This window comes from Erythrolamprus reginae, chromosome 2 (assembly GCF_031021105.1).
Source record: "Erythrolamprus reginae isolate rEryReg1 chromosome 2, rEryReg1.hap1, whole genome shotgun sequence".
Taxonomy (NCBI): domain Eukaryota; kingdom Metazoa; phylum Chordata; class Lepidosauria; order Squamata; family Dipsadidae; genus Erythrolamprus; species Erythrolamprus reginae.
This window is the reverse complement of record NC_091951.1, coordinates 8,341,357-8,363,086: the sequence shown is the minus strand read 5'-3', so window position 1 is coordinate 8,363,086 and position 21,730 is coordinate 8,341,357. Positions and strand designations below refer to the sequence as shown.

General features: G+C 46.9%; 1 protein-coding gene across 1 annotated transcript; it reads right to left on the bottom strand.

Annotated features, from left to right (window-relative positions):
* Window positions 1–1,789: 1,789 nt before the first annotated feature.
* Window positions 1,790–20,428, bottom strand: LOC139159669 (zinc finger protein 331-like). The gene is made up of 6 exons (XM_070736991.1): window positions 20,377–20,428; window positions 14,201–14,704; window positions 8,569–8,683; window positions 7,125–7,192; window positions 4,014–4,143; window positions 1,790–3,375 (listed from the first exon to the last, which is right to left on the bottom strand). Exons 2-6 carry the CDS (start codon window positions 14,606–14,608, stop codon window positions 2,165–2,167), a joined length of 1,932 nt encoding a protein of 643 aa, XP_070593092.1. The 5' UTR covers window positions 14,609–14,704; window positions 20,377–20,428; the 3' UTR covers window positions 1,790–2,164.
* Between the last annotated feature and the right edge of the window lie 1,302 nt (window positions 20,429–21,730).

Genomic DNA, 21,730 nt, shown 5'->3' with positions numbered 1-21,730 from the left:
TCTCCCAATGCCGAACCCGGAAGTTCGGCAAAAGTTCGGGTTCGGGTGGCTGCCGAGAAGCCCCGTCACCCGGCTGTCACCTTTTGAAACAGCCAGGGGGCTTCTCGGCGTCCTCCCGAATCCAAACGGCAAACCCGAACTTTGCCGAACTTCCGGGTTCGGCGTGCGGGAGGCCGCCAAGAAGCCCCGCTACCCGGCTGTCGCCTTTTGAAACAGCCGGGGGGGCTTCTCGGCGGCCTCCCGAATGCCCAACCTGGAAGTTCGGGTTTGGCGTTCGGGTTCAGGAGGACGCTGAGAAGCCCCGCCACCCGGCTGTTAGCTTTTTAAAAGAGCCGCAGAGCTGTCGGGCCGGTCAGGAGGCTGGAAAGGAAGTGGGGAATCCCAATAGGGAATTCCATGGGTGGGGCTTTGACGTCACAAAGACGTCCTTCCTGGAGTCCACTTTTTGGCCGGCCAGGAAGGACGTCTTTGTGACGTCAAAGCTCCGCCCATGGAATTCCCTATTGGGATTCCCCACCTCCTTTCCAGCCTCCTGACCAGCCCGACAGCTCCGCGGGTCTTTTGAAAAGCTAACAGCTGGGCGGCGGGGCTTCTCAACGTCCTCCTGAACCGAACGCCGATCCCGAACTTTTGCAGAACTTCCGGGTTCGGCGTTCGGGAGAATACCGAGAAGCCCCCCCGGCTGTTCCAAAAGGCGACAGCCGGGCGGCGGGGCTTCTCAGCAGCCTCCCAAACGCCGGACCCGGAAGTTCGGCAAAAGTTCGGGTTTGGCGTTTGGGTTCGGGAGGACGCCGAGAAGCCCCCCGGCTGTTTCAAAAAGCGACAGCCGGGCGGCGGGGCTTCTTGGCGGCGGCGGCAGCGGGTTCGTAAGACGGAAAAAGTTCGGAAGAAGAGGCAAAAAATTTCCGAACCCCGGGTTTGTATCTCGGATTGTTCGTATGGCGAGGGGTTCGTATCACGAGGTACCACTGTACTTGCAAACATTCATCATATGGTTTAGCCTCCAGCCCTCTAATCATCTTGGTAGCTTTTCTCTGCACTTTTTCTAGAATCTCAACATCTTTTTCAGAATGTGTTGACCAAAACTGGATGCAGTATTCAAAGAGTGGGTGCAGTATTCTAGGAGTGGTCTTACTGAGGCCTTGTAGAGTGATATTAGTACCTCCCTTGATCTTGATTGTATTCCTCTGTTAATGCAATTTAGGATTGCATTGGCTTTTTTGGCTGACACTGCTGGCTGATATTTAACAGGTTGTCCACTAAGACTCCAAGATCCCTTTTACAGTTAGTGCTATTAGTCTGGTTTCACCCAGCCTATATGTGTACTTTTGGTTTTTCTTGCCTAAGTATAAAACGTTACTTTTCTCTACATTGAATTTCATTTTGGTAGATAGGACCCAGTGTTCACGTCTATCAAGATCCATCTGGATCTCCAGTCTGTCATCTACAGTGTAAATAGAGCTAAACAGATGTCAATAGAACTACAAAAAGAGCAAAATCAAAGTTCATAGACATTGTTATCTCACTACATTAGGTGCTTCGAGTGGCCAATAAACTGAGAGATGTAAAAAGCAAAGGTGTCCGAGGTGTATACAGTGTTCCCTCAATTTTCGCGGGGGATGCGTTCCGAGACCGCCCGCAAAAGTCGAATTTCCGCAAAGTAGAGATGCGGAAGTAAATTCACTATTTTTGGCTATTAACAGTATCACAAGCCTTCCATTAACACTTTAAACCCCTAAATTATAATTTCCCATTCCCTTAGCAACCATTTAGATTATTACTCACCATGTTTATTTATTAAAGTTTATTACAAAATATTTATTAAAGGTGGACGAAAGTTTGGTGATGACATATGTCGTCATCGGGCAGGAAAAACTGTGGTATAGGGGGGGAACCGCAAAGTATTTTTTAATTAATATTTTTGAAAAACCGTGGTATAGACTTTTCGTGAAGTTCGAACCCGCAAAAATCGAGGGAACACTGTAGTTTAAGAAATATTAGATTCAGGGCTAAATGTTCAACATTATTCAAGAATTCAGTTGTATTTATTCTCCATTTTCTTCAGAATCATGATTCTGTCTTCTCTTCCATTTGTTCCCTAACGTTTCATTTCTCCACCGTAATAGTTCAAGGACCATAGAGTCCAAAGTTTTCAACTATTTGTTTATACCGTTCTACTATGTTTCTTTTTATGCGTTTCCCTTGAGTGAATTTTTTTATGCTCATAAAGGGACTGATGTTGTGTAAATCCCTTTCCACACACCAGACAGATATATGATTTTTTCCCACTGTGGATCCTTTGATGGGAAGTGAGGGAACTTGACACAGTAAAACATCTACCGCATTCTGCGCATTTATAGGGTTTCTCCCCAGTGTGGATTCGGTTATGTTCAGTAAAGTGATGTTTTTCACTAAAGGTCTTTCCACATTCCTTGCATTCAAACGGTTTCTCCCCCGTGTGGATCCTTTTATGAGAAGGGAGATGCTTTGCCGAACGGAAACATTTCCCACACTCCAAGCATTTATACGGTTTCTCCCCGGTGTGGATTCTGTTATGTACAATATATTGACATTTCTGTCTGAAACTCTTTCCACAGTTCTTGCATTTGTAGGGTTTCTCACCAGTGTGAATCATTTTGTGGGCAGTAAGAGAACTTGAAGCTCTGAAACTCTTTCCGCACTCCGGGCATTTATATGGTTTTTCCCCAGTGTGGATCCTTTTATGAGAAGTGAGACAGCTGGAATTAGTGAAGCGTTTTCCACACTCCGTGCATTTATAGGGTTTCTCTCCGGTGTGGTTTCGGTTATGTACGGTATACTGATATTTTTGACTGAAGGTCTTTCCACACTTGGGACATTCGTAGGGTTTCTCACCGGTATGAATCTTATTATGGGACGTGAGGCTTTGTGCAAAACGGAAGCTCTTTCCGCATTCCTTGCATTTGTAAGGTTTTTCTCCTGTGTGGATCCTTTTATGGGAAATAAGATAACTCGAATCCCTGAAGCTTTTCCCACACTCCAGGCATTGATATGGTTTCTCTCCTTGTACTCTCTGAGACAAAGTAACTGAGACAGTCCTCCTGGGACGTTTTCCATGTTCGTTTTGTCTCCCTACAGTGTGGCTTCTGCAGCAGTCACACAATCCTGATTCATCTGTGGATATTTTTCCACACGCCTCTTTTTCTGGGGGATCATCTTTATTCAAGAAGTCGTTGATATCTAAGTGTGGTAAAGTAGAGCCTTTTCCCAGCTCCCCCTGTAACTGTTTTACTTCAGAACTTTGCTTTTGAAAAAATGTCTCTGCATCTTTCATCTCATCTTTTGACAATGGTGCTGCTGTTTTCTGGCTGGATCCCAGCATCTTCCATTCATCCTCTGCTCAGAAAAAGAAAGACAGAAAGAAAGAAAGAAAGAAAGAAAGAAAGATTGACACAAATTGAGGAGAAAATGGGATCAACATATCTCCAGGACCACCTTCTGCCGCACGAATCCCAGCGACCGGTTAGGTCCCACAGAGTTGGCCTTCTCCGGGTCCCGTCGACTAAACAATGTCGTATGGCGGGACCCAGGGGAAGAGCCTTCTCTGTGGCGGCCCTGACCCTCTCGAACCAGCTCCCCACGGAGATTAGAACGGCCCCCACCCTCCTTGCCTTTTGTAAACTCCTTAAAACCCACCTCTGCCATGGGGGAATTGAGACATCTCCCCTGGGCCTATACAGTTTATTCATGGTATGTTTGTGTGTATGGGGTTTTTAGTGTTTTTAAATTGTTAGATTTGTTTCTACATTGTTTTATTGTTGCTGTGAGCCACCCCGAGTCTACGGAGAGGGGCATACAAATCTAATAAATAAATAAGTAAGTAAGTAAGTAAGTAAGTAAGTAAGTAAGTAAGTAAATAAATAAATAAATAAATAAATAAATAAATACCACTTGGTTAGAAACATTTTAATATGAAACAGCTGACGGCATTTAATCACAAAACTCTCTGCCTGGGGAGCAGCAAACCTACTTACCCAGCGAGGCTACATTCCTATAATTTTCCATCATGACTTCCCAATGGAGTGCTTTTTGGTCTGCATCCAGCTCAGACCACTCCTCCTCAGAGAAATACACAGCTACCTCCTTGAAGGACACCAGACCCTCCTGAACAAGAAACCAAAGAAACCAAATAGGTTCAAAAAGGGTTTGTCAGGTCTATCCCCATTTTGTAAAAATTCCCAAAGCAAGACTATAGACATGGTTGTGCTTGTTAGGATTCCAAGGTTTAGGTGAAAAAAAATAGAGAGGCTTTGAATGAAGAAATAGTTCAGGCAAATTTAATCACCTTGATTGATGTCACAAGACTTTCAGTGCCTTTTAGTGAAAGTAGGTAATCCTAGTTTCCTTATTGATTTCTCTATCATATCTCTCTCTCTCTCTCTCTCTCTCTCTCTCTCTCTCTCTCTCTCTCTCTCTCTCTAATGACTGAACGGTAGAAAATGGAAGTATTTGGAAGGAATGGGATGGAAGAGAAATCCTCCTAGGCTCCATCATTCGGTCAGAACTGAAGAAGCTTCTTGGCTGAGAAGCAAAACATCTTCTAGCAAAAACAAGGAAAATCCAGTTGACTTGGTTACAAATTTTTTAATATGAAACAGCTGATGGCATTTAATCACAAAACCCTCTGACTGGGGAGTAGCAAACCTACTTACCTCTCTGTGGTCACTTTCCCAACTATTGATCCATCCATCCATCCATCCATCCATCCATCCATCCATCCATCCATCCATACATACATACATACATACATACATACATACACTTCTATCTATCTATCTATCTATCTATCTATCTATCTATCTATCTATCTATCTATCTATCTATCTATCTATCTATCTATCATCCCTGTCTCTATATATATGACGGTCTTGGTATATTCGGGTTTCCACGTTTCAGCTGGCCAGGAAGGACATCTCCGTGACGTCAAAGCTCCACCCGTGGAATTCCCTATTGGGGTTCCCCACCTCCATTTGAGCCTCCTGACCGGACGACAGCTCCGCGGCTCTTCTACGAAGGTGATAGCTGGGCGGCGGCGTTTCTCGGCGTTCTCCCGAACTCAAATGCAGAACCCGAAATTTTGTCGAACTTCGGGGTTTAGTGTTCAGGAGAACACTGAGAAGCCTCCCCGGCTGTTTCGGAAGGTGACAGCTGGGCGGCAGTGCTTCTCGGCGGCCACCTGAACCTGAACTTTTGCCAAACTTCTGGGTTCGGCGTTCGCGGCGGTGGGTTCGTAAGGCGAAAAAAGTTCGTAAGAAGAGGCAAAAAATTTCCGAACCCCGGGTTCGTATCTCGAAAGTAGTATGAGGTACTACTGTAATTGCATTTTAATGTATGCCTGTGAATGTACATTCAAAGCGGCAATAAAGTATTCTATTCTATTCTACTTTTTCTAGGCCAGGGAAGGAGAGAGTGCTCTGTATACCAGAGGTCCCCAACCTTTTTTGCACCAGGGACCGGCTTTCAGCTAGACCAGTTTTCCATGGCCCGGGGGGGGGGGGGGGAGCTAGCTGTCAGCGGCGCCGTAAAAGGGGCGATCAAGAGAGGAATGGGTGAATGAATGGACGGAGGGTGGGAAGGAAGGAAGGAAAGAGGGAAGGTACAGGAACAGAAGAAGGGTGCAAAGAAGCAAAGAAAGGTGTGAAAGGGGAGAGTAAGAGAGGAAGGAGTGAAAGAAGGGAATGAGGGAGGAAAGAAGGGAGGAAGGAAAAGGAAAGCAAGAAATGGAGGGAGGAAAGGAAGGGAGGAAAGGAAGGAAGGAAGGAAGAAAGAAGGAAAGAGGGAAGGTACAGGAACAGAGGAAGGAAGCAAGGAAACTTATGAAAGGGGAGAGTAAGAGAGGAAGGACTGGAGGGAGGGAGGGAAGAAGGTAGGAAGGAGAAAGAAAAGAAATAGAGGAAGGAAAGGTAAAAGAGAGAAAGAAAAAGAGCAAGAAAGAAAGAAAGAAAGAGAAAGAAAGAAAGAAAGAAAGAAAGGCAACTTCAAAGAAAGACTCACTGAGCATCTCTCACTCTCTCTCTCTTTCTATCCCTCTTTCTTTCTTTCTCTTCCTTTCTCTCTCTCCTCTTCCTTTATCTCCTCTTTCTCTCCCCACTCTCTCCCCCTTTCCCTCTCTCTTTCTCTCTCCCTCTCTTGCTATCTCTCCCCCCTTTCCCTCTCTTTCTCCCTCTCTTTCTCTCTCTCCCCCCTCTCTCTTTCTCTCTCTCCCCCTCTTTCTCTCTCTTCTTCTCACTTTCTCTCTCTTGTTTTCTTTCTGTCTCTTTTGCTTTCTCTCTCTCTCACTCTTTCTCTCTTGTTTTGTTTCTCACGCTCTTTCTCTCTCTTGTTCTCTCTCTCTTGCTATCTCTTTCTCTCCCCCCCTTTCTCTCACTCTCTCTTTCTCACTTTCTCTCTATCTTGCTGTCCGTTGCTTTCACTCACTCTCGTTCTCTCTCCGTTCTTCTCAGCGGTGACGCGCGCACGCCCTGCCCGCCTCACATTTGCCGAGAGGACTTTCGCCCCGGGCTCTCAGCAAGGGGGTTTGCATGAGAGGCGGGGCCGGCGGAAGGTGATATTCAATGTCGGGGGCGCACGGGCGGTTTTGCGCGCGCTCCCTATCTCCCTGCTAGCCCACTCGGAATACGTATTCAAAATAAGAAAAGCCTTTGCCGGCGAAGGCTTTTCTTATTTTGAATACAGTATTCCGAGTGGGCTAGCAGGGAGATAGGGAGCGCGCGCAAAACCGCCCGTGCGCCCCCGACATTGAATATCACCTTCCGCCGGCCCCGCCTCTCATGCAGCCCCCTTGCTGAGAGCCCGGGGCGAAAGTCCTCTCGGCAAATGTGAGGCGGGCAGGGCGTGCGTTCCGGATGCGGGAGGAGCTGCGGTGAAAGGCAGGAGGTGGCAGAGGAGCAGAGGGGGCAATTCGGGCGGGCGGTGGGCAGCGCGGAAAGGCCGAGGGGGCCCTGGCGCCGCGGACCGGCTGAAAACCCCCAACGGCCCGGTCCCGGTCCGCGGACCGGCGGTTGGAGACCCCTGCTGTATACCACCCGGACTTCCTGAAGGAAAAGGAGAAGATGAATATTAACGAGTGAATTTGCTCCTCTTACTTGAGTTGGGGGTTCAACCACTGTTTCAGCTGCACTGTAAAGAGCCGACAACTCCAATGGAGTCTTCCCTGTGAGGTAAAAACAGCATTTTAAAAATTATCAAAACAAGAAGACATGTTTTACAAGACGAGGAGAGAGCTCGGAACTTTCTGGAGAATGGAGGACTTTGGATTACTTCCCAAAATATCGATTACCTCCAATGATGGGCTGACTAAATTTTTACTGCCACACTGTGAGTGTGGCTTGTTTTGTGGGTGTGGCTTGATGGTCATGTGACTGGGTAGTGTTCTGCCGGCCTGTCCCAACCGCCCATAATTACAGGGTAATTAGTCCAAAAAGACACACACCACACGATAGAAGGAAAACCAAAAGTCTTTAGCAACATAAATGTTTTTAAATGTCAAAGGGATTTTCTGGTATACACAAGGCACAGGTGAAATGCAATCCAATTTCTCACCCAGTATCTGGGAAATTGAGTCCAATTCCAAAAGTCCAGAAATTCCACAGTCTTGAACAGGGAAACAACAAACCACGATCTTGACGAACTATGAATCAGATAAACTTCCACGAGGCTAAACCAGCACGCTGCTCTTTTTATCTATAGCACTAATTACAGCAGCCCCACCCAACCACAGGTGGCCTCACTTATCTCCTGTAATAATCCTTCAGTTGTTCTCTCCTATGCATCACTCTACGCATGCGTGGGTCCGTCATATGTTCTTGTTCAGAATCCAGGGATGATAAGGATGATTGATCTCCTCCTGGGCTGTCTGCCAAACTCCCCTCTTCCCTGCCACTCATGCTTCCTTCGTCAGAGGAGACTTCGTCGGGAGCAAATCAGGCCTATGGCATGTGGATGTTTCCTCAACATCCACCTCCACATTCCTTGGGGCAGGAGTTGGGCCAGAGCCAACCACAACAGGTAGGAGTGGCTTGCAGGCCATGTGACCAGGTGGGAGTGGATTGACAATCATGTGACCAGGGGTGGCCTAAAGGTCATGTGACTGGGTGAGAGTAGCTTACCGACCAAGATAAGTTTTTAAATAGGTGCTTGGACTCTTTTTCAGTTGATTAAGTCACATTATTTGAATAGCCACAAAAAGGCCAAATGATAGACAGCATTATTTGTGAAGGAGCACAGTAACATTTTAAGGATTTGTACTGAACCCACAAGGTTCAGTATGATAACAGATTAGGCAAGTAGCTCAATTTTCTTTAATTGCTATAAAGTTAAGTTCTAGATAATGACTGAAATGATTAAAGCCTTTATGGGTAAAAACATACTATTTAATTATTTCCTATTTTAAAAGTAATTAAGGATCATACTAAGTTACTAGAGAAGGAAGGACAATAAAAAACTATTAAGTATTCAATAAATAGTGCATAAACGTAATACCCCCCACTGCGTCCCTCCACGTGGGGGCAGTAGCCCATCACTGATTACCTCCCAAAATATCCTGACTTGGATCTGCCAGAGAGGTGCTCCTCGGAAACAGCTCCTGAAGGGGGGTTGATGAATTCCTGCTTCCCTCAAGATATCTGATGTCCATTGTGAAGGACTTGAAATAGGAGAGAGGAGAAAATAAGAATGATTTTATTTATTTATTTATTTTATTTACTGGATTTGTATGCCACCCCTCTCCGGAGACTCGGGGTGGCTAACAACAGTAATAAAACAATGTACAATAATAATCCAATAAATACTAAAAATGATTAAAAAACCCATTACAGTGATCTCTCGATTAGCGCGGGGGTTACGTTCCAAGACCTCCCGCGCTAACCGATTTCCGCGTTATACTGGATGCGGAAGTAAAACCACCATCTGCGCATGTGCGCCATTTTTTTCATGGCCGCACATGCGCAGATGGTGGAGTTTGCGTGTGGGCGGCGGGGAAGACCAAGGGAAGATTCCTTCAGCCGCCCAACAGCTGATCTGCTCCGCAGCGCGGAAGCAGCGAGGAGCCGAAGATGGGGTAAAGGCAAAGGGGAAACCCCATCTTCGGCTCCTCGCTGCTGCCGCGCTGCGGAGCGGATCAGGTGTTGGGCGGCTGAAGGAACCTTCCCTTGGTCTTCCCGCCAGATCACTTGCCGCTTGCCGCTTGCCAGTCCACGCCCCCCTGGATGAGCGGCCCCGCATGGCCCCAGCGCCGGACTCCGTTGCCGAACGCCGAAACCGGAAGGGGCGAGGTGGGGGAGAACGGGAGGCTCAGCATTCCGTCAGTCGCAGCGCTGGCTGTCAACTTTTCTTTTTAGCACTGGGGAGGCAAGTCAGCTCCTGCCCAGTTTTAAAAAGAAAAGTTGACAGCCAGCGCTGCGGCTGACGGAATGCTGAGCCTCCCGTTCTCCCCCACCTCGCCCCTTCCGGTTTCGGCGGTTTCGCAGCGCTGGCTGTCAACTTTTCTTTTTAGCACTGGGGAGGCAAGTCAGCTCCTGCCCAGTTTTAAAAAGAAAAGTTGACAGCCAGCGATTGTTCCGCTGCCGCCAGCATGGCCTGGCTGGCAGCGGAAGATGTAACCTTCGCAACCTCGGAGAGCTTCCTGGGCATGAAAGCTCACGAAAACCAGGAAGCTCTCTGAGGTTGCGAAGGAGCCCACGATCACTCGGCTGCAAGCGGGAGGAAGGCGAATTCCACGGGGCTGGGCTCGGTTATCCCCTCGGCTCCCCTCCTACCAGCCCCGCCGCGGAAGGCTCCATTCTGTTCCCTGAATGGAGACCGCCGGCCGCTCAATCGGGTGGCAGGAAAGCGAATGTCACGGGGCTGGGCTCGGCTCCCCCAGCCCCGCCGCGGAACGCTCCATTCTGTTCCCTGCCGGCCCGATTGAGCGGCCCGCGGTCTCCATTCAGGGAACAGAATGGAGCCTTCCGCGGCGGGGCTGGTAGGAGGGGAGCCGGGGGGATAACCGAGCCCAGCCCCGTGGGATTCGCCTTCCTCCCGCTTGCAGCCGAGTGATCGTGGGCTCCTTCGCAACCTCAGAGAGCTTCCTGGTTTTCGTGAGCTTTCATGCCCAGGAAGCTCTCCGAGGTTGCGAAGGAGCCCAGGATCACTCGGCTGCCGGCGGCAGGAAAACGAATGTCACGGGGCTGGGCTCGTCTCCCCCCCCATAGCAGCCCCGCCGCGGAACGCTCCATTCTGTTCCCTGCCGGCCCGATTGAGCGGCCGGCGGTCTCCATTCAGGGAACAGAATGGAGCCTTCCGCGGCGGGGCTGGGGGAGCCGAGCCCAGCCCCGTGACATTCGCTTTCCTGCCACCCGCAGCCGAGTGATCCTGGGCTCCTTCGCAACCTCGGAGAGCTTCCTGGGCATGAAAGCTCACGAAAACCAGGAAGCTCTCTGAGGTTGCGAAGGAGCCCACGATCACTCGGCTGCGGGTGGCAGGAAAGCGAATGTCACGGGGCTGGGCTCGGCTCCCCCAGCCCCGCCGCGGAAGGCTCCATTCTGTTCCCTGCCGGCCCGATTGAGCGGCCGGCGGTCTCCATTCAGGGAACAGAATAAAAAAAAAATTATTTTTTAATATTTTATTTTTTTAAATAATATTTTTTGAAAAACCGCGTTGCAGCGTTTCGCGCTAATCGAGAACGCGCAAGTCGAGGGACCACTGTAATATAAAAAACCAAACGTACATACAGACATACCACACATGAAATTGTAAAGGCCCAGGGGGAAAGAGCATCTCAATTCCCCCATGCCTGGCGGCAGAGGTGGGTTTTAAGGAGCTTACGAAAGGCAAGGAGGGTGGGGGCAATTCTAATCTCTGGGGGGAGTTGGTTCCAGAGGGCCGGGCCGCCACAGAGAAGGCTCTTCCCCTGGGTCCCGCCAAGCGGCATTGTTTAGTTGACGGGACCCGGAGAAGACACACTCTGTGGGACCTAACTGGTCGCTGGGATTCGTGCAGCAGAAGGCGGTCCCTGAGATAATCTGGTCCGTTGCCATGAAGGGCTTTATAGGTCATAACCAACACTTTGAATTGTGACCCGAAATTGATCGGCAACCAATGCAGACTGCGGAGTGTTGGTGTAACATGGGCATATTTGGGAAAGCCCATGATTGCTCTCGCAGCTGCATTCTGCACGATCTGAAGTTTCCGAACACTTTTCAAAGGTAGCCCCATGTAGAGAGTGTTACAGTAGTCGAACCTCGAGGTGATGAGGGCATGAGTGACCTTGTGCAGTGACTCCCAGTCCAAATAGGGTCGCAACTGGTGCACCAGGCGAACCTGGGCGAACGCCCCCCTCGCCACAGCTGAAATGTGTTTCTCTAATGTGAGCTGTGGGTCGAGGAGGACGGCCAAGTTGCGGACCCTCTCTGAGGGGGTCAATGATTCCCCCCCCCCAGGGTAATGGACGGACAGATGGAATTGTCCTTGGGAGGCAGGACCCACAGCCACTCCGTCTTGTCTGGGTTGAGTTTGAGTTTGTTGACACCCATCCAGGCCCCAACAGCCTCCAGGCACCGGCACATCACTTCCACTGCTTCATTGACTGGACATGGGGTGGAGATGTATAACTGGGTATCATCGGCATATTAGTGGACATCACGGAACTTGGAATGGATTCTTGAAAGCCTCCAATGTTCAACAGGAAGGCTGGAAAAGTAAGCCAGGAATACCTGTTTTCTAAAATAAGTAATGAGAAAATATCCTACAAGAATTAGTGAAACATCTCCACATGTTATGAAGGCAAAAACTTCAGAAGAGAAGGATTTAGGGGTAGTGATTTCTGACAGTCTCAAAATGGGTGAGCAGTGTGGTCGGGCAGTAGGAAAAGCAAGTAGGATGCTTGGCTGCATAGCTAGAAGTATAACAAGCAGGAAGAGGGAGATTGTGATCCCGCTGTATAGAGTGATGGTGAGACCCCATTTGGAGTACTGTGTTCAGTTCTGAAGACCTCACCTACAAAAAGATATTGACAAAATTGAACGGGTCCAAAGACGGGCTACAAGAATGGTGAAAGGTCTTAAGCATAAAACGTATCAGGAAAGACTTCATGAACTCAATCTGTATAGTTTGGAGGACAGAAGGAAAAGGGGGGACATGATCGAAACATTTAAATATGTTAAAGGGTTAAATAAGGTTCAGGAGGGAAGTGTTTTTAATAGGAAAGTGAACACAAGGACAAGGGGACACAACCTGAAGTTAGTTGGGGGAAAGATCAAAAGCAACATGAGAAAATATTATTTTACTGAAAGAGTAGTAGATCCTTGGAACAAACTTCTAGCAGACGTGGTTGCTAAATCCACAGTAACTGAATTTAAACGTGCCTGGGATAAACATATATCCATCCTAAGATAAAAATACAGGAAATAGTATAAGGGCAGACTAGATGGACCATGAGGTCTTTTTCTGCCGTCAGTCTTCTATGTTTCTACAGTGTTCCCTCGATTTTCGCGGGTTCGAACTTCGCGAAAAGTCTATAAAACTGTTTTTCAAAAATATTAATTAAAAATACTTTACAGTTTTTCCCCCCTATAACAAGGTTTTTCCCACCCGATGACGTCATATGTCATCGCCAAACTTTCATCCGGCTTTAATAAATATTTTTTTTAATAAACTTTAATAAATAAACATGATGAGTAATAATCTAAATGGTTGCTAAGGGAATTGGAAATTGCAATTTAGGGGTTTAAAGTGTTAAGGGAAGGCTTGTGATACTGTTCATAGCCAAAAATAGTGTATTTATTTCCGCATCTCTACTTCACGGAAATTCGACTTTCGCCGGCGGTCTCGGAACGCATCCCCCGCGAAAACTGAGGGAACAATGTATGTCAGAAACCTCTGGTAGGGAGGAGTGAAAAAGTCAGCCAGTTCTACTTACCTTCCCTACAGGTTCCGGGGTTGTGCCGGAAGTGCTACGCTGGGGTGCGTGCCGTCGCATTCGAGTTACACTGGTCTGTGTATGCGCAGGAGGTCTTGTGCATGCGCAGAGGGTTATTTACGCTTAAATTTGGCTCTGGTGGATGGATTTCAAGCCAGAGGACTGGTTTGGGGGCTTGTCCAGCTGGCCTTTGTTGCTGCTTCAGTGAGCAGGGGGAAATTCCCGCTACCGGTTCTACCGAACCGGCATAATAATAATAACAATAATAATTTATTAGATTTGTATGCCGCCCCTCTCCGAAGACTCGGGGCAGCTCACAACAACGATAAAAACAATATTATAATGGCACAAATCTAATATTAAAAAACTAAAAACCCTATCATAATTTAAAACCAAACAGCAAATACATACCAAACGTAAATTATAATAAGCCTGGGGGAAAGATGTTTCAAATCCCCATGCCTGGCGGTATAGGTGGGTCTTAAGTAGTTTACGGAAGACAAGGAGGGTGGGAGCAGTTCTAATCTCCAGGGGGAGTTGATTCCAGAGGGCTGGGGCCACCACAGAGAAGGCTCTTCCCCTGGGTCCCGCCAGACGACATTGTTTAGTCGACGGGACCCGGAGAAGGCCAACTCTGTGGGACCTTATCAGCCGCTGGGATTCGTGCGGTAGCAGGCGGTTCCGGAGGTACTCTGGTCCAATGCCATGTAAGGCTTTAAAGGTCATGACCAACACTTTGAATTGTGACCGGAAACTGATCGGCAGCCAATGTAGGCCACGGAGTGTTGTAGATACGTGGGCGAATCTGGGAAGCCCCACGATGGCTCTCGCGGCCGTGGTCTGCACGATCTGGAGTTTCCGAACACTTTTCAAAGGTAGCCCCATGTAGAGAGCGTTGCAGTAATCGAACCTCGAGGTGATAAGGGCATGAGTGACTGTGAGCAATGACTCCCTGTCCAAATAGGGCCGCAACTGGTGCACCAGGCGAACCTGGGCAAACGCCCTCCTCGCCACAGCCGAAAGATGATGTCCCAATGTCAGCTGTGAATCGAGGAGGATGCCCAAGTTGTGCACCCTCTCTGAGGGGGTCAATAATTCTCCCCCCCCCCCCCAGGGTGATGGACGGACAGATGAAATTGTCCTTGGGAGGCAAGACCCATAGCCACTCCGTCTTGTCTGGGTTGAGTTTGAGTTTGTTGACACCCATCCAGGCCCCAACAGCCGCCATTCAACCCCTTCTGGGTTCTCAAAATGAAGGTCTCTCACCTGCTCTTTCTGCTCCTCCACCCGGCTCAGGAAAAGGCCTTCCACCAGCGCCACCGCCTGGGAGCTGGTCTCTGCTCCACATTGCCGCACCCAGCTCTCTATCTTCAGGGGCAGAAGAGCCAGGAAGTGCTCCAAAACAACCAGGTCCAGCATCTGGGCTTTGGTGTGCTTTTCTGCTTTGAACCATTGATTACAAAAGTCATGGAGTCGGCTGCAAAGTCCTCGGGGATCCTCGGGAGCCTGGTATTGGACGTTCCCCAAGTTCCAGGACTGAACTTCTGAAGGGACCTTAGTTTTCTTCTCCAGGATCTTCTGTCCAGTTCTTGGCCTGACCGCCCTGCAGTTTCCAGGCAGAACAGCAGAACCACCTCTTCCAGTTCCCTCACTCGGTGAAGGTTGTATCTCCATTCTCTCTCTTTCTCTCTCTCTCTGTCCTATAACGCAATGCCAAATGGGCCCAAGGGATCTTGTGGCTCTCCAAACAACTTGTACGCTGCCCCGAGTCTGCGGAGAGGGGCGGCATACAAATTTAATAAATAATAATTTAATAAATAATTTTCATTCAAAGCACTGTTTCTGCTGCTGCAGTTATGTTAAGATTTATTTATTTTTATTTATTTGTTTTGTCAAGTATGTATTGGTGGTATACAAAGTTATAATAATATTTATTATTATTATTATTATTATTATTATTATTATTATTATTATGTCAGTACAACACAGCAAACGAGATCACTATTCTGGATTTCGTATTTCATCACCAGTCGGGCGCTTCCCAAGCACCTAGGACTGCGTGATATAGATTATTATTATTATTATTATTATTATTATTATTATTATTATTATTATCATCATCATCATCATCAATACAACACAGCAAACGAGATCACTATGCTGGATTTCGTATTTCATCACCAGTCGGGCGCTTCCCAAGCACCTAGGATTGCATGATGTAGATGATGATGATGATGATGATGATGATTATTATTATTATTATTATTATTATTATTATTATTATTATTAATTACATTTGTATGCCGCCCCTCTTCGCAGACTCGGGGCGCCTCACAGCAGTGATAAAACAATATACAATAACAAATCTAATATTAAAGTCTAAAATAACAATTTAACATTAAAAGCCTAAAAACCCCATTATATAAAAAGCTTACACACAAACATACCATACATAAAACTACATAGGCAAGGGGAGATGTCTCAGTTCCCCCATGCCTGACGGCAGAGGTGGGTTTTAAGAAGTTTACCAAAGGCAATACATGATACTAGTAAAAGAGAAACGTTAGGATAGGGGACAGAAGGCACTCTGGTTCACATGCATGCCCCTTACTGACCTCTTAGGAATCAGGTGAGGTCAACAGTGGATAGTCTATGCAGCCAAGCATCCTACTTGCTTTCCCTACCGCCTGACTACACTGTTCACCCATTTTCAGACTGTCAGAAATCACTACCCTTAAATCCTTTTCTTCTGAAGTTTTTGCTAACACATTTTAGCATTCTTTGTTCTTTGCCAGACACACTCCACAATTTCACACTTCCTAGTTTTCTTTCAAGTGTATGCCACAACCTTGCTTTGCTTTGACAGATAGTCCAAGTCAGTGCTAACACTTCGTGTGATCTTAACTTTATCTCAAGAATTAGAAAGTGGTGGATTTAACCCCTGAGCAATATTCATCTCCATGGAAAAAAATATTTTTCTGGGTGGAGATGGAATTGCAATGGCATTGAGTAGAAACATGTGCGTGTTTGTGACAGCCTGGTTGAAAAATACAAAATTGTCTTCCATCAAAAACTTGGAATGCTGATTAAAGGGGGGACATGATCGAAACATTTAAATATGTCAAAGGGTTAAATAAGGTTCAGGAGGGAAGTGTTTTTAATAGGAAAGTGAACACAAGAACAAGGGGACACAATCTAAAGTTAGTTGGGGGAAAGATCAAAAGCAACATGAGAAAATATTATTTTACTGAAAGAGTAGTAGATCCTTGGAACAAAGTTCCAGCAGACGTGGTTGGTAAATCCACAGTAACTGAATTTAAAAAATGCCTGGGATAAACATATATTCATCCTAAGATAAAATACAAAAAATAGTATAAGGGCAGACTAAATGGATCATGAGGTCTTTTTCTGCCATCAGTCTTCTATGTTTCTATATGTATTTGGAGCATTTTCTATGTCTTTTTAATTTTCTACAAAGAAGGGCTTGCTTTTTAAAAACTTAAACTATGGTCACCTCCAAGCAGGGTTCACGCAACGTGTCAAACCCCAAACAAATGAGCAAACCACAAAACTTCAGTTCACATCAAATTAAAGGAAAAGACATTATCGATCCTGGCTTAGGATGCTTTAGGTGGATGCCTTAGTTTTCAGGCCAGGGAAGGAATAAAGGATGGAGGCTGACCAAGGAAAGATTCAACCTGGAAATAAGGAGAAACCTTCTGACAGTGAGAGCGATTAAACAGTGGAACAGCTTGCCTGCGGAGGTTGTGAGAGCTCCAACATTTGAGACTTTCAAAGGGAGATTGGAGTGCCATTTGTCCAACAATATCGCCCAAAAGGCTTCTAGAGTTGTTAACCTGATCCTACGTAGCTTCTGCTCCGGCAATCTCACACTACTCACAAGAGCCTACAAAACCTTTGCCAGACCCATCCTTGAATACAGCTCATCTGTCTGGAACCCATACCACATCTCAGACATCAACACCCTTGAAAATGTCCAAAGATATTTCACCAGAAGAGCCCTTCACTCCTCCACTCGAAACAGAATATCCTACGAAAATAGACTAACAATCCTGGGCCTACAAAGCTTAGAACTATGATGCCTCAAACATGATTTAAATATTGCCCACAAGATCATATGATGCGACGTCCTACCAGTCAATGACTACTTCAGCTTCAACCGCAACAACACAAGAGCACGGAACAGATTCAAACTTAATATTAACTGCTACAAACTTGACTGTAAAAAATAGGACTTTAACAATCAAGTTGTCTAAGCGTGGAACTCAATACCAGACTTCATAGTGTCAACCCCTAAGCCCCAACATTTCTCCCTTAGAGTATCCACGATTGACCTCTCCAGGTTCCTAAGAAGTCAGTAAGGGGCGAGCATAAGTGCACCAGTGTGACTTTCGTCGCCTGTCCAGTTGTCTTTCCTTTATCTCATATATCATATATCTTTTCTTCCTTTCATATATCTTTTCCTCTATTTTTATATTTTTTCTTTATATATATTACCTTATGTCTATTCTCTTCTATATGTATTGTGTATTGGAATAAGTAAATAAACAAACAAACAAAAATAAATAAATAAAATGGTGTAGGGACTCCTGCTTGAGGAGTGGTAGGGGTTGGACTAGATGACCTACAAGGTCCCTTCCAACTCTAATAATAATAATAATCTAATCTAATGCTCTATTTCCCCCCCCCCCCCTTTTAAGATTGACCTTTGGAGAGCCTTAGTTACACACTAATATGCAGAGTCCAAAGAGGTTAGGCAAAGGTAGGAGCCAGGTTTGCCCTGCAAAAAACCTGGATATGCTTGTCCTGCTTCCCTCCCCCTCTTAAGACGGGCTGAATTGGGAAAGATTCTGTTCTCTTTGGGCCTCATCCAGCACCAGGTGTGAATCAGACATTAACACCCTTGAAAATGTCCAAAGATACTTCACCAGAAGAGCCTTTCTCTCCTCCACTCGAAACAGAATACCCTACGACAGTGTTTCCCAACCTTTTTTGAGCCGCGGCACATTATTCATATTTTCAAAATCCTGGGGAACATTGAACGGGGGAGTGGGGGGGTGGGCAGCTAAAGAAAAGTTTGGACAAAAAAAACACTCTTCCTCCCTTTCGCTCTATTTCTCCCTCCCTCATTCTCTTCCTTCCCTTCTTTCTCTCTCTCCATCCCTCTTTCTTTCTTTCTTTCTTTCTTTCTTCCTCTTTTTTGCTCTCTCTCCCTCCTTCCCTCCCTCTATGTCTTTCTCTCTCCCTTGCTCTCTCTCTCTGTCTCTCTTGCTATCTCTTTCTTGCTTTTTCTCTCTTTCTTGCTCTCTCTCTCTCTTTCACTGCCTCTTGCTATATGTCTCTTTCTTTCTCTTTGCCTCTCTTGCTATCTCTCTTTCTTTCTTGCTATGTCTCTCTTTCTTTCTCTTTCTCTCTTTCTCTGCCTCTCTTGCTAAGTCTCTCTTTTTCTCTTGCTAGGTCTCTCTTTTTCTCTCTCTCTGCCTCTCTTGCCATGTCTCTCTTTCTCTCTCTCTTTCTCTATCTCTCTTTCTCTGTGTCTCTTGCTGTCTCTCTTTCTCGCTCTCTCTGCCTCTCTTATATGTCTCTCTTTCTTTCTCTCTCTCTGTCAGCTGACTGCAAGCGGGAGCCCTGCAAAAGGGAACACCCTTGGCTACTCGCCGCTGCCTTCGCCGAAAGCGCTTTTGTCCTGGGCTCTCAGCGAGGGGGCTGCAGGAGAGGCGGCGAAGGAGATCTCTCTCGTTCTCCGGAGGCTGGCGAAAGTGATTTTCAATGTCGGGGGTGCGGGCCGGCGCTCTCTCTCCCCATCCCCCTGCCAGCTTACTTTGAATGGGGCAGGGGGAGGGGGAGAGCGCACGCCGGCCCGCGCCCCCGACATTGAAAATCACTTTCGCCAACCTCCGGAGAACGAGAGAGATCGCCTTCGCCGCCTCTCCTGCAGCCCCCTCGCTGAGAGCCCGAGACAAAAGCGCTTTTGGCGAAGGCAGCAGCGAGTAGCCAGGGGTGCGAGGGGGCTAGAGGCACGGGGGGGCGGACGCGGCTTCGAGAGCGCCTTTGGAAAAGGGTGTGCAGGGGGGTGTTTTGGGGTGCACTGGCGCAGGCGTGCGCGGCCCGGCACCCTCCTGCTCCCACCGCCCTCCCTCCGGGCCCCAAAGGATATTGGTTGCCGCCCCCGCCAGGGAAGCTCCAGCTGGGCGGGGCGCTGCTGGTGCCTCCGCCCTGGAGCTCTTGCCACCGCCATCCCCCGACTACTACTTGGTGCCGCTGCTGATGGCGCCCTCCTCCTCTTGCTGCCAGTGCGAAGAATGAAGCTCTCCTTTTTTCCCGCCTTCCTTCTTTGGGGCCCAGCAGGAGAGCGCCAGCAATAGCAGTATCGGAAAGTAGCCGCACCGGCAGTGCCCCGCCCAGCTGCCCTAGGAGTTTGGCGGCACACCTGACCATGTCTCGCGGCACACTGGTTGGGAAACGCTGCCCTACGAGACTAGACTTTCAATCCTGGGCCTAGAAAGTTTAGAACTAAGACGTCTTAAACAAGATCTAAGTATTGCCCACAAGATCATATGCTGCAACGTCCTGCCTGTTGGCGACAACTTCAGCTTCACCCACAACAATACAAGAGCACACAACAGATTTAAACTTAATATTAACCGCTCCAAAATTGACTGTAAAAAATATGACTTCAGTAACCAAGTTGTCGAAGCGTGGAACTCATTACCGGACTCCATAGTGTCATCCCCAAGCCCCCAACACTTTACCCTTGGATTATCCACAGTTGACCTCTCCAAATTTCTAAGAGGTCAGTAAGGGGCAAGTACAAATGCACTAGAGTGCCTTCCATCCCCTGTCCTATTGTCTCTCCTATATCTCCTATGGCTTCCTTCTATTCCTATATCTCTTCTTCTATTCTTTCATTGATATGTTCTATTACTATATCTTCTTTTCTATTATTTCTTAAATATATTTTACTATGAGTATCTCCTCTAGAACCTTCATCATGTATTTTACTATGTGTATATAGATATATACCCACTAAAACCCTCATTGTGTATTGGACAAAATAAATAAATAAATAAAATAAATAATAAGGCAAATTTTCCCTCTACCTTCACTCCAGCTATTTCCAGAAAAATATGAACTGGGAATCCTGGTGTTCCGGAGGGGTGGGGGGGCGGCCCGGCTTGTCTGGTTCTCCCCCACCCTCCCTGCCTGTTGTTTGCATGGGAAGGGGCAGCTGGGGAACAGTGGACTCTCCCACTGAACTTGAATAAGGACCTAGCATATGTCTCTCCTTCCTCGAGGGTGAGTCCCCTCCGCCTCCCTTTGCATGGGGAAGAAACCCCCCTCCTTCTCTTCCCTTAGAGCCACATCTGGCTGTCTCACCTGCAAGACCCTCCCCCCTTCCCCAGCAATGTTTTTTTTTTTACCTGCAGCAAAGCTCAAAGAGTGATGGAGAGAGAGTGCGGCGTCCTAGAGAGGCGAAGCTTTGTGATGTCATTCCCTTCTCTCCTCCTCTGAAAAGCCAGCTTGCAGCCTTCCAGCCCTCTGAGCTGCCCAATGGCGAAGCGCACTGTGTTCCCGTGGCTTGGTAGAGGGAGCCCTCTGGTGGATTCCCTGTGCAATGTAGCTGCTCGGGCAAAGAGCGGAGAAAGGCTGCGTTTTCCATGTGGGCAGAAGGGAGGCAGCTGTCACATCCTCCCTCCCCCAAAGGCATCTTTTTAAAACTGGCTTTCTCTACAAGAAAATGTTTCCGTTAGGAAAGTGATTGTAATTATATACAGTATTATCCATTCCATTATGTACTATATATTGTACACATATTATAATTATACTACACCATAAATTACAGTATATAATTATACCATACAATATATTAAAATTATACTATATTTTCTATTTTCTATTCTATTCCATCCCATTCTTCCATTCCATATTTTCTATTCTATTCTATTCTATTCCCGTTCGTTCCATATTTTCTATTCTATTTCATTCCATTCTTCCATTCCATATTTTCTATTCTATTCTATTCCAGTTCGTTCCATATTTTCTATTCTATTCTATTCCCTTTCATTCCATATTTTCTATTCTATTCTATTTCATTCCATTCTTCCATTCCATATTTTCTATTCTGTTCTATTCCATTCCATTCTTTCATTCCATATTTTCTATTCTTCTATTCTATTTCATTCCATTCTTCCATTCCATGTTTTCTATTCTATTCTATTTCATTACATTCTTTCATTCCATAGTTTCTATTCTTCTATTCTATTCTATTCCATTCTTCCCTTCCATATTTTCTATTCTATTCTATTTCATTCCATTCTTCCATCCCATATTTTCTATTCTATTCTATTCCATTCTTTCATTCCATATTTTCTATTCTATTCTATTCTGTCCTATTCTATTCCTGTGATCTCCTCTGCTCCGCTCTGCTCTCAACTGCGGTATGGAAAGATCATTTTCTCGACAAAGTCCATTTTACCCTCAAGCTCCCAATCCCCAATACCTCCCCGACGGTCACCTCTTGGGCGCCCTCCCCCTTTGTGCAAACCCCCGCCTGAAAACGGGAGGTGCCCACGGGCACCCTCTTGCAGGAACCAATCGCTTTCCCACCTCGGAAGAAGAGAACCCCCACCTCACCAGAATCTCAACAGAAAGCCGGACGGGGAAAGACCGGAAGTGCCCGAGGGCTTCTCTAGGAAGGAGACCCGCTCGGTGCCTCTGCAAATCCCCCCCAAAACTCTGGAGGGCGGGGGGGGGGGACACTTTGCGGGGGGGGGA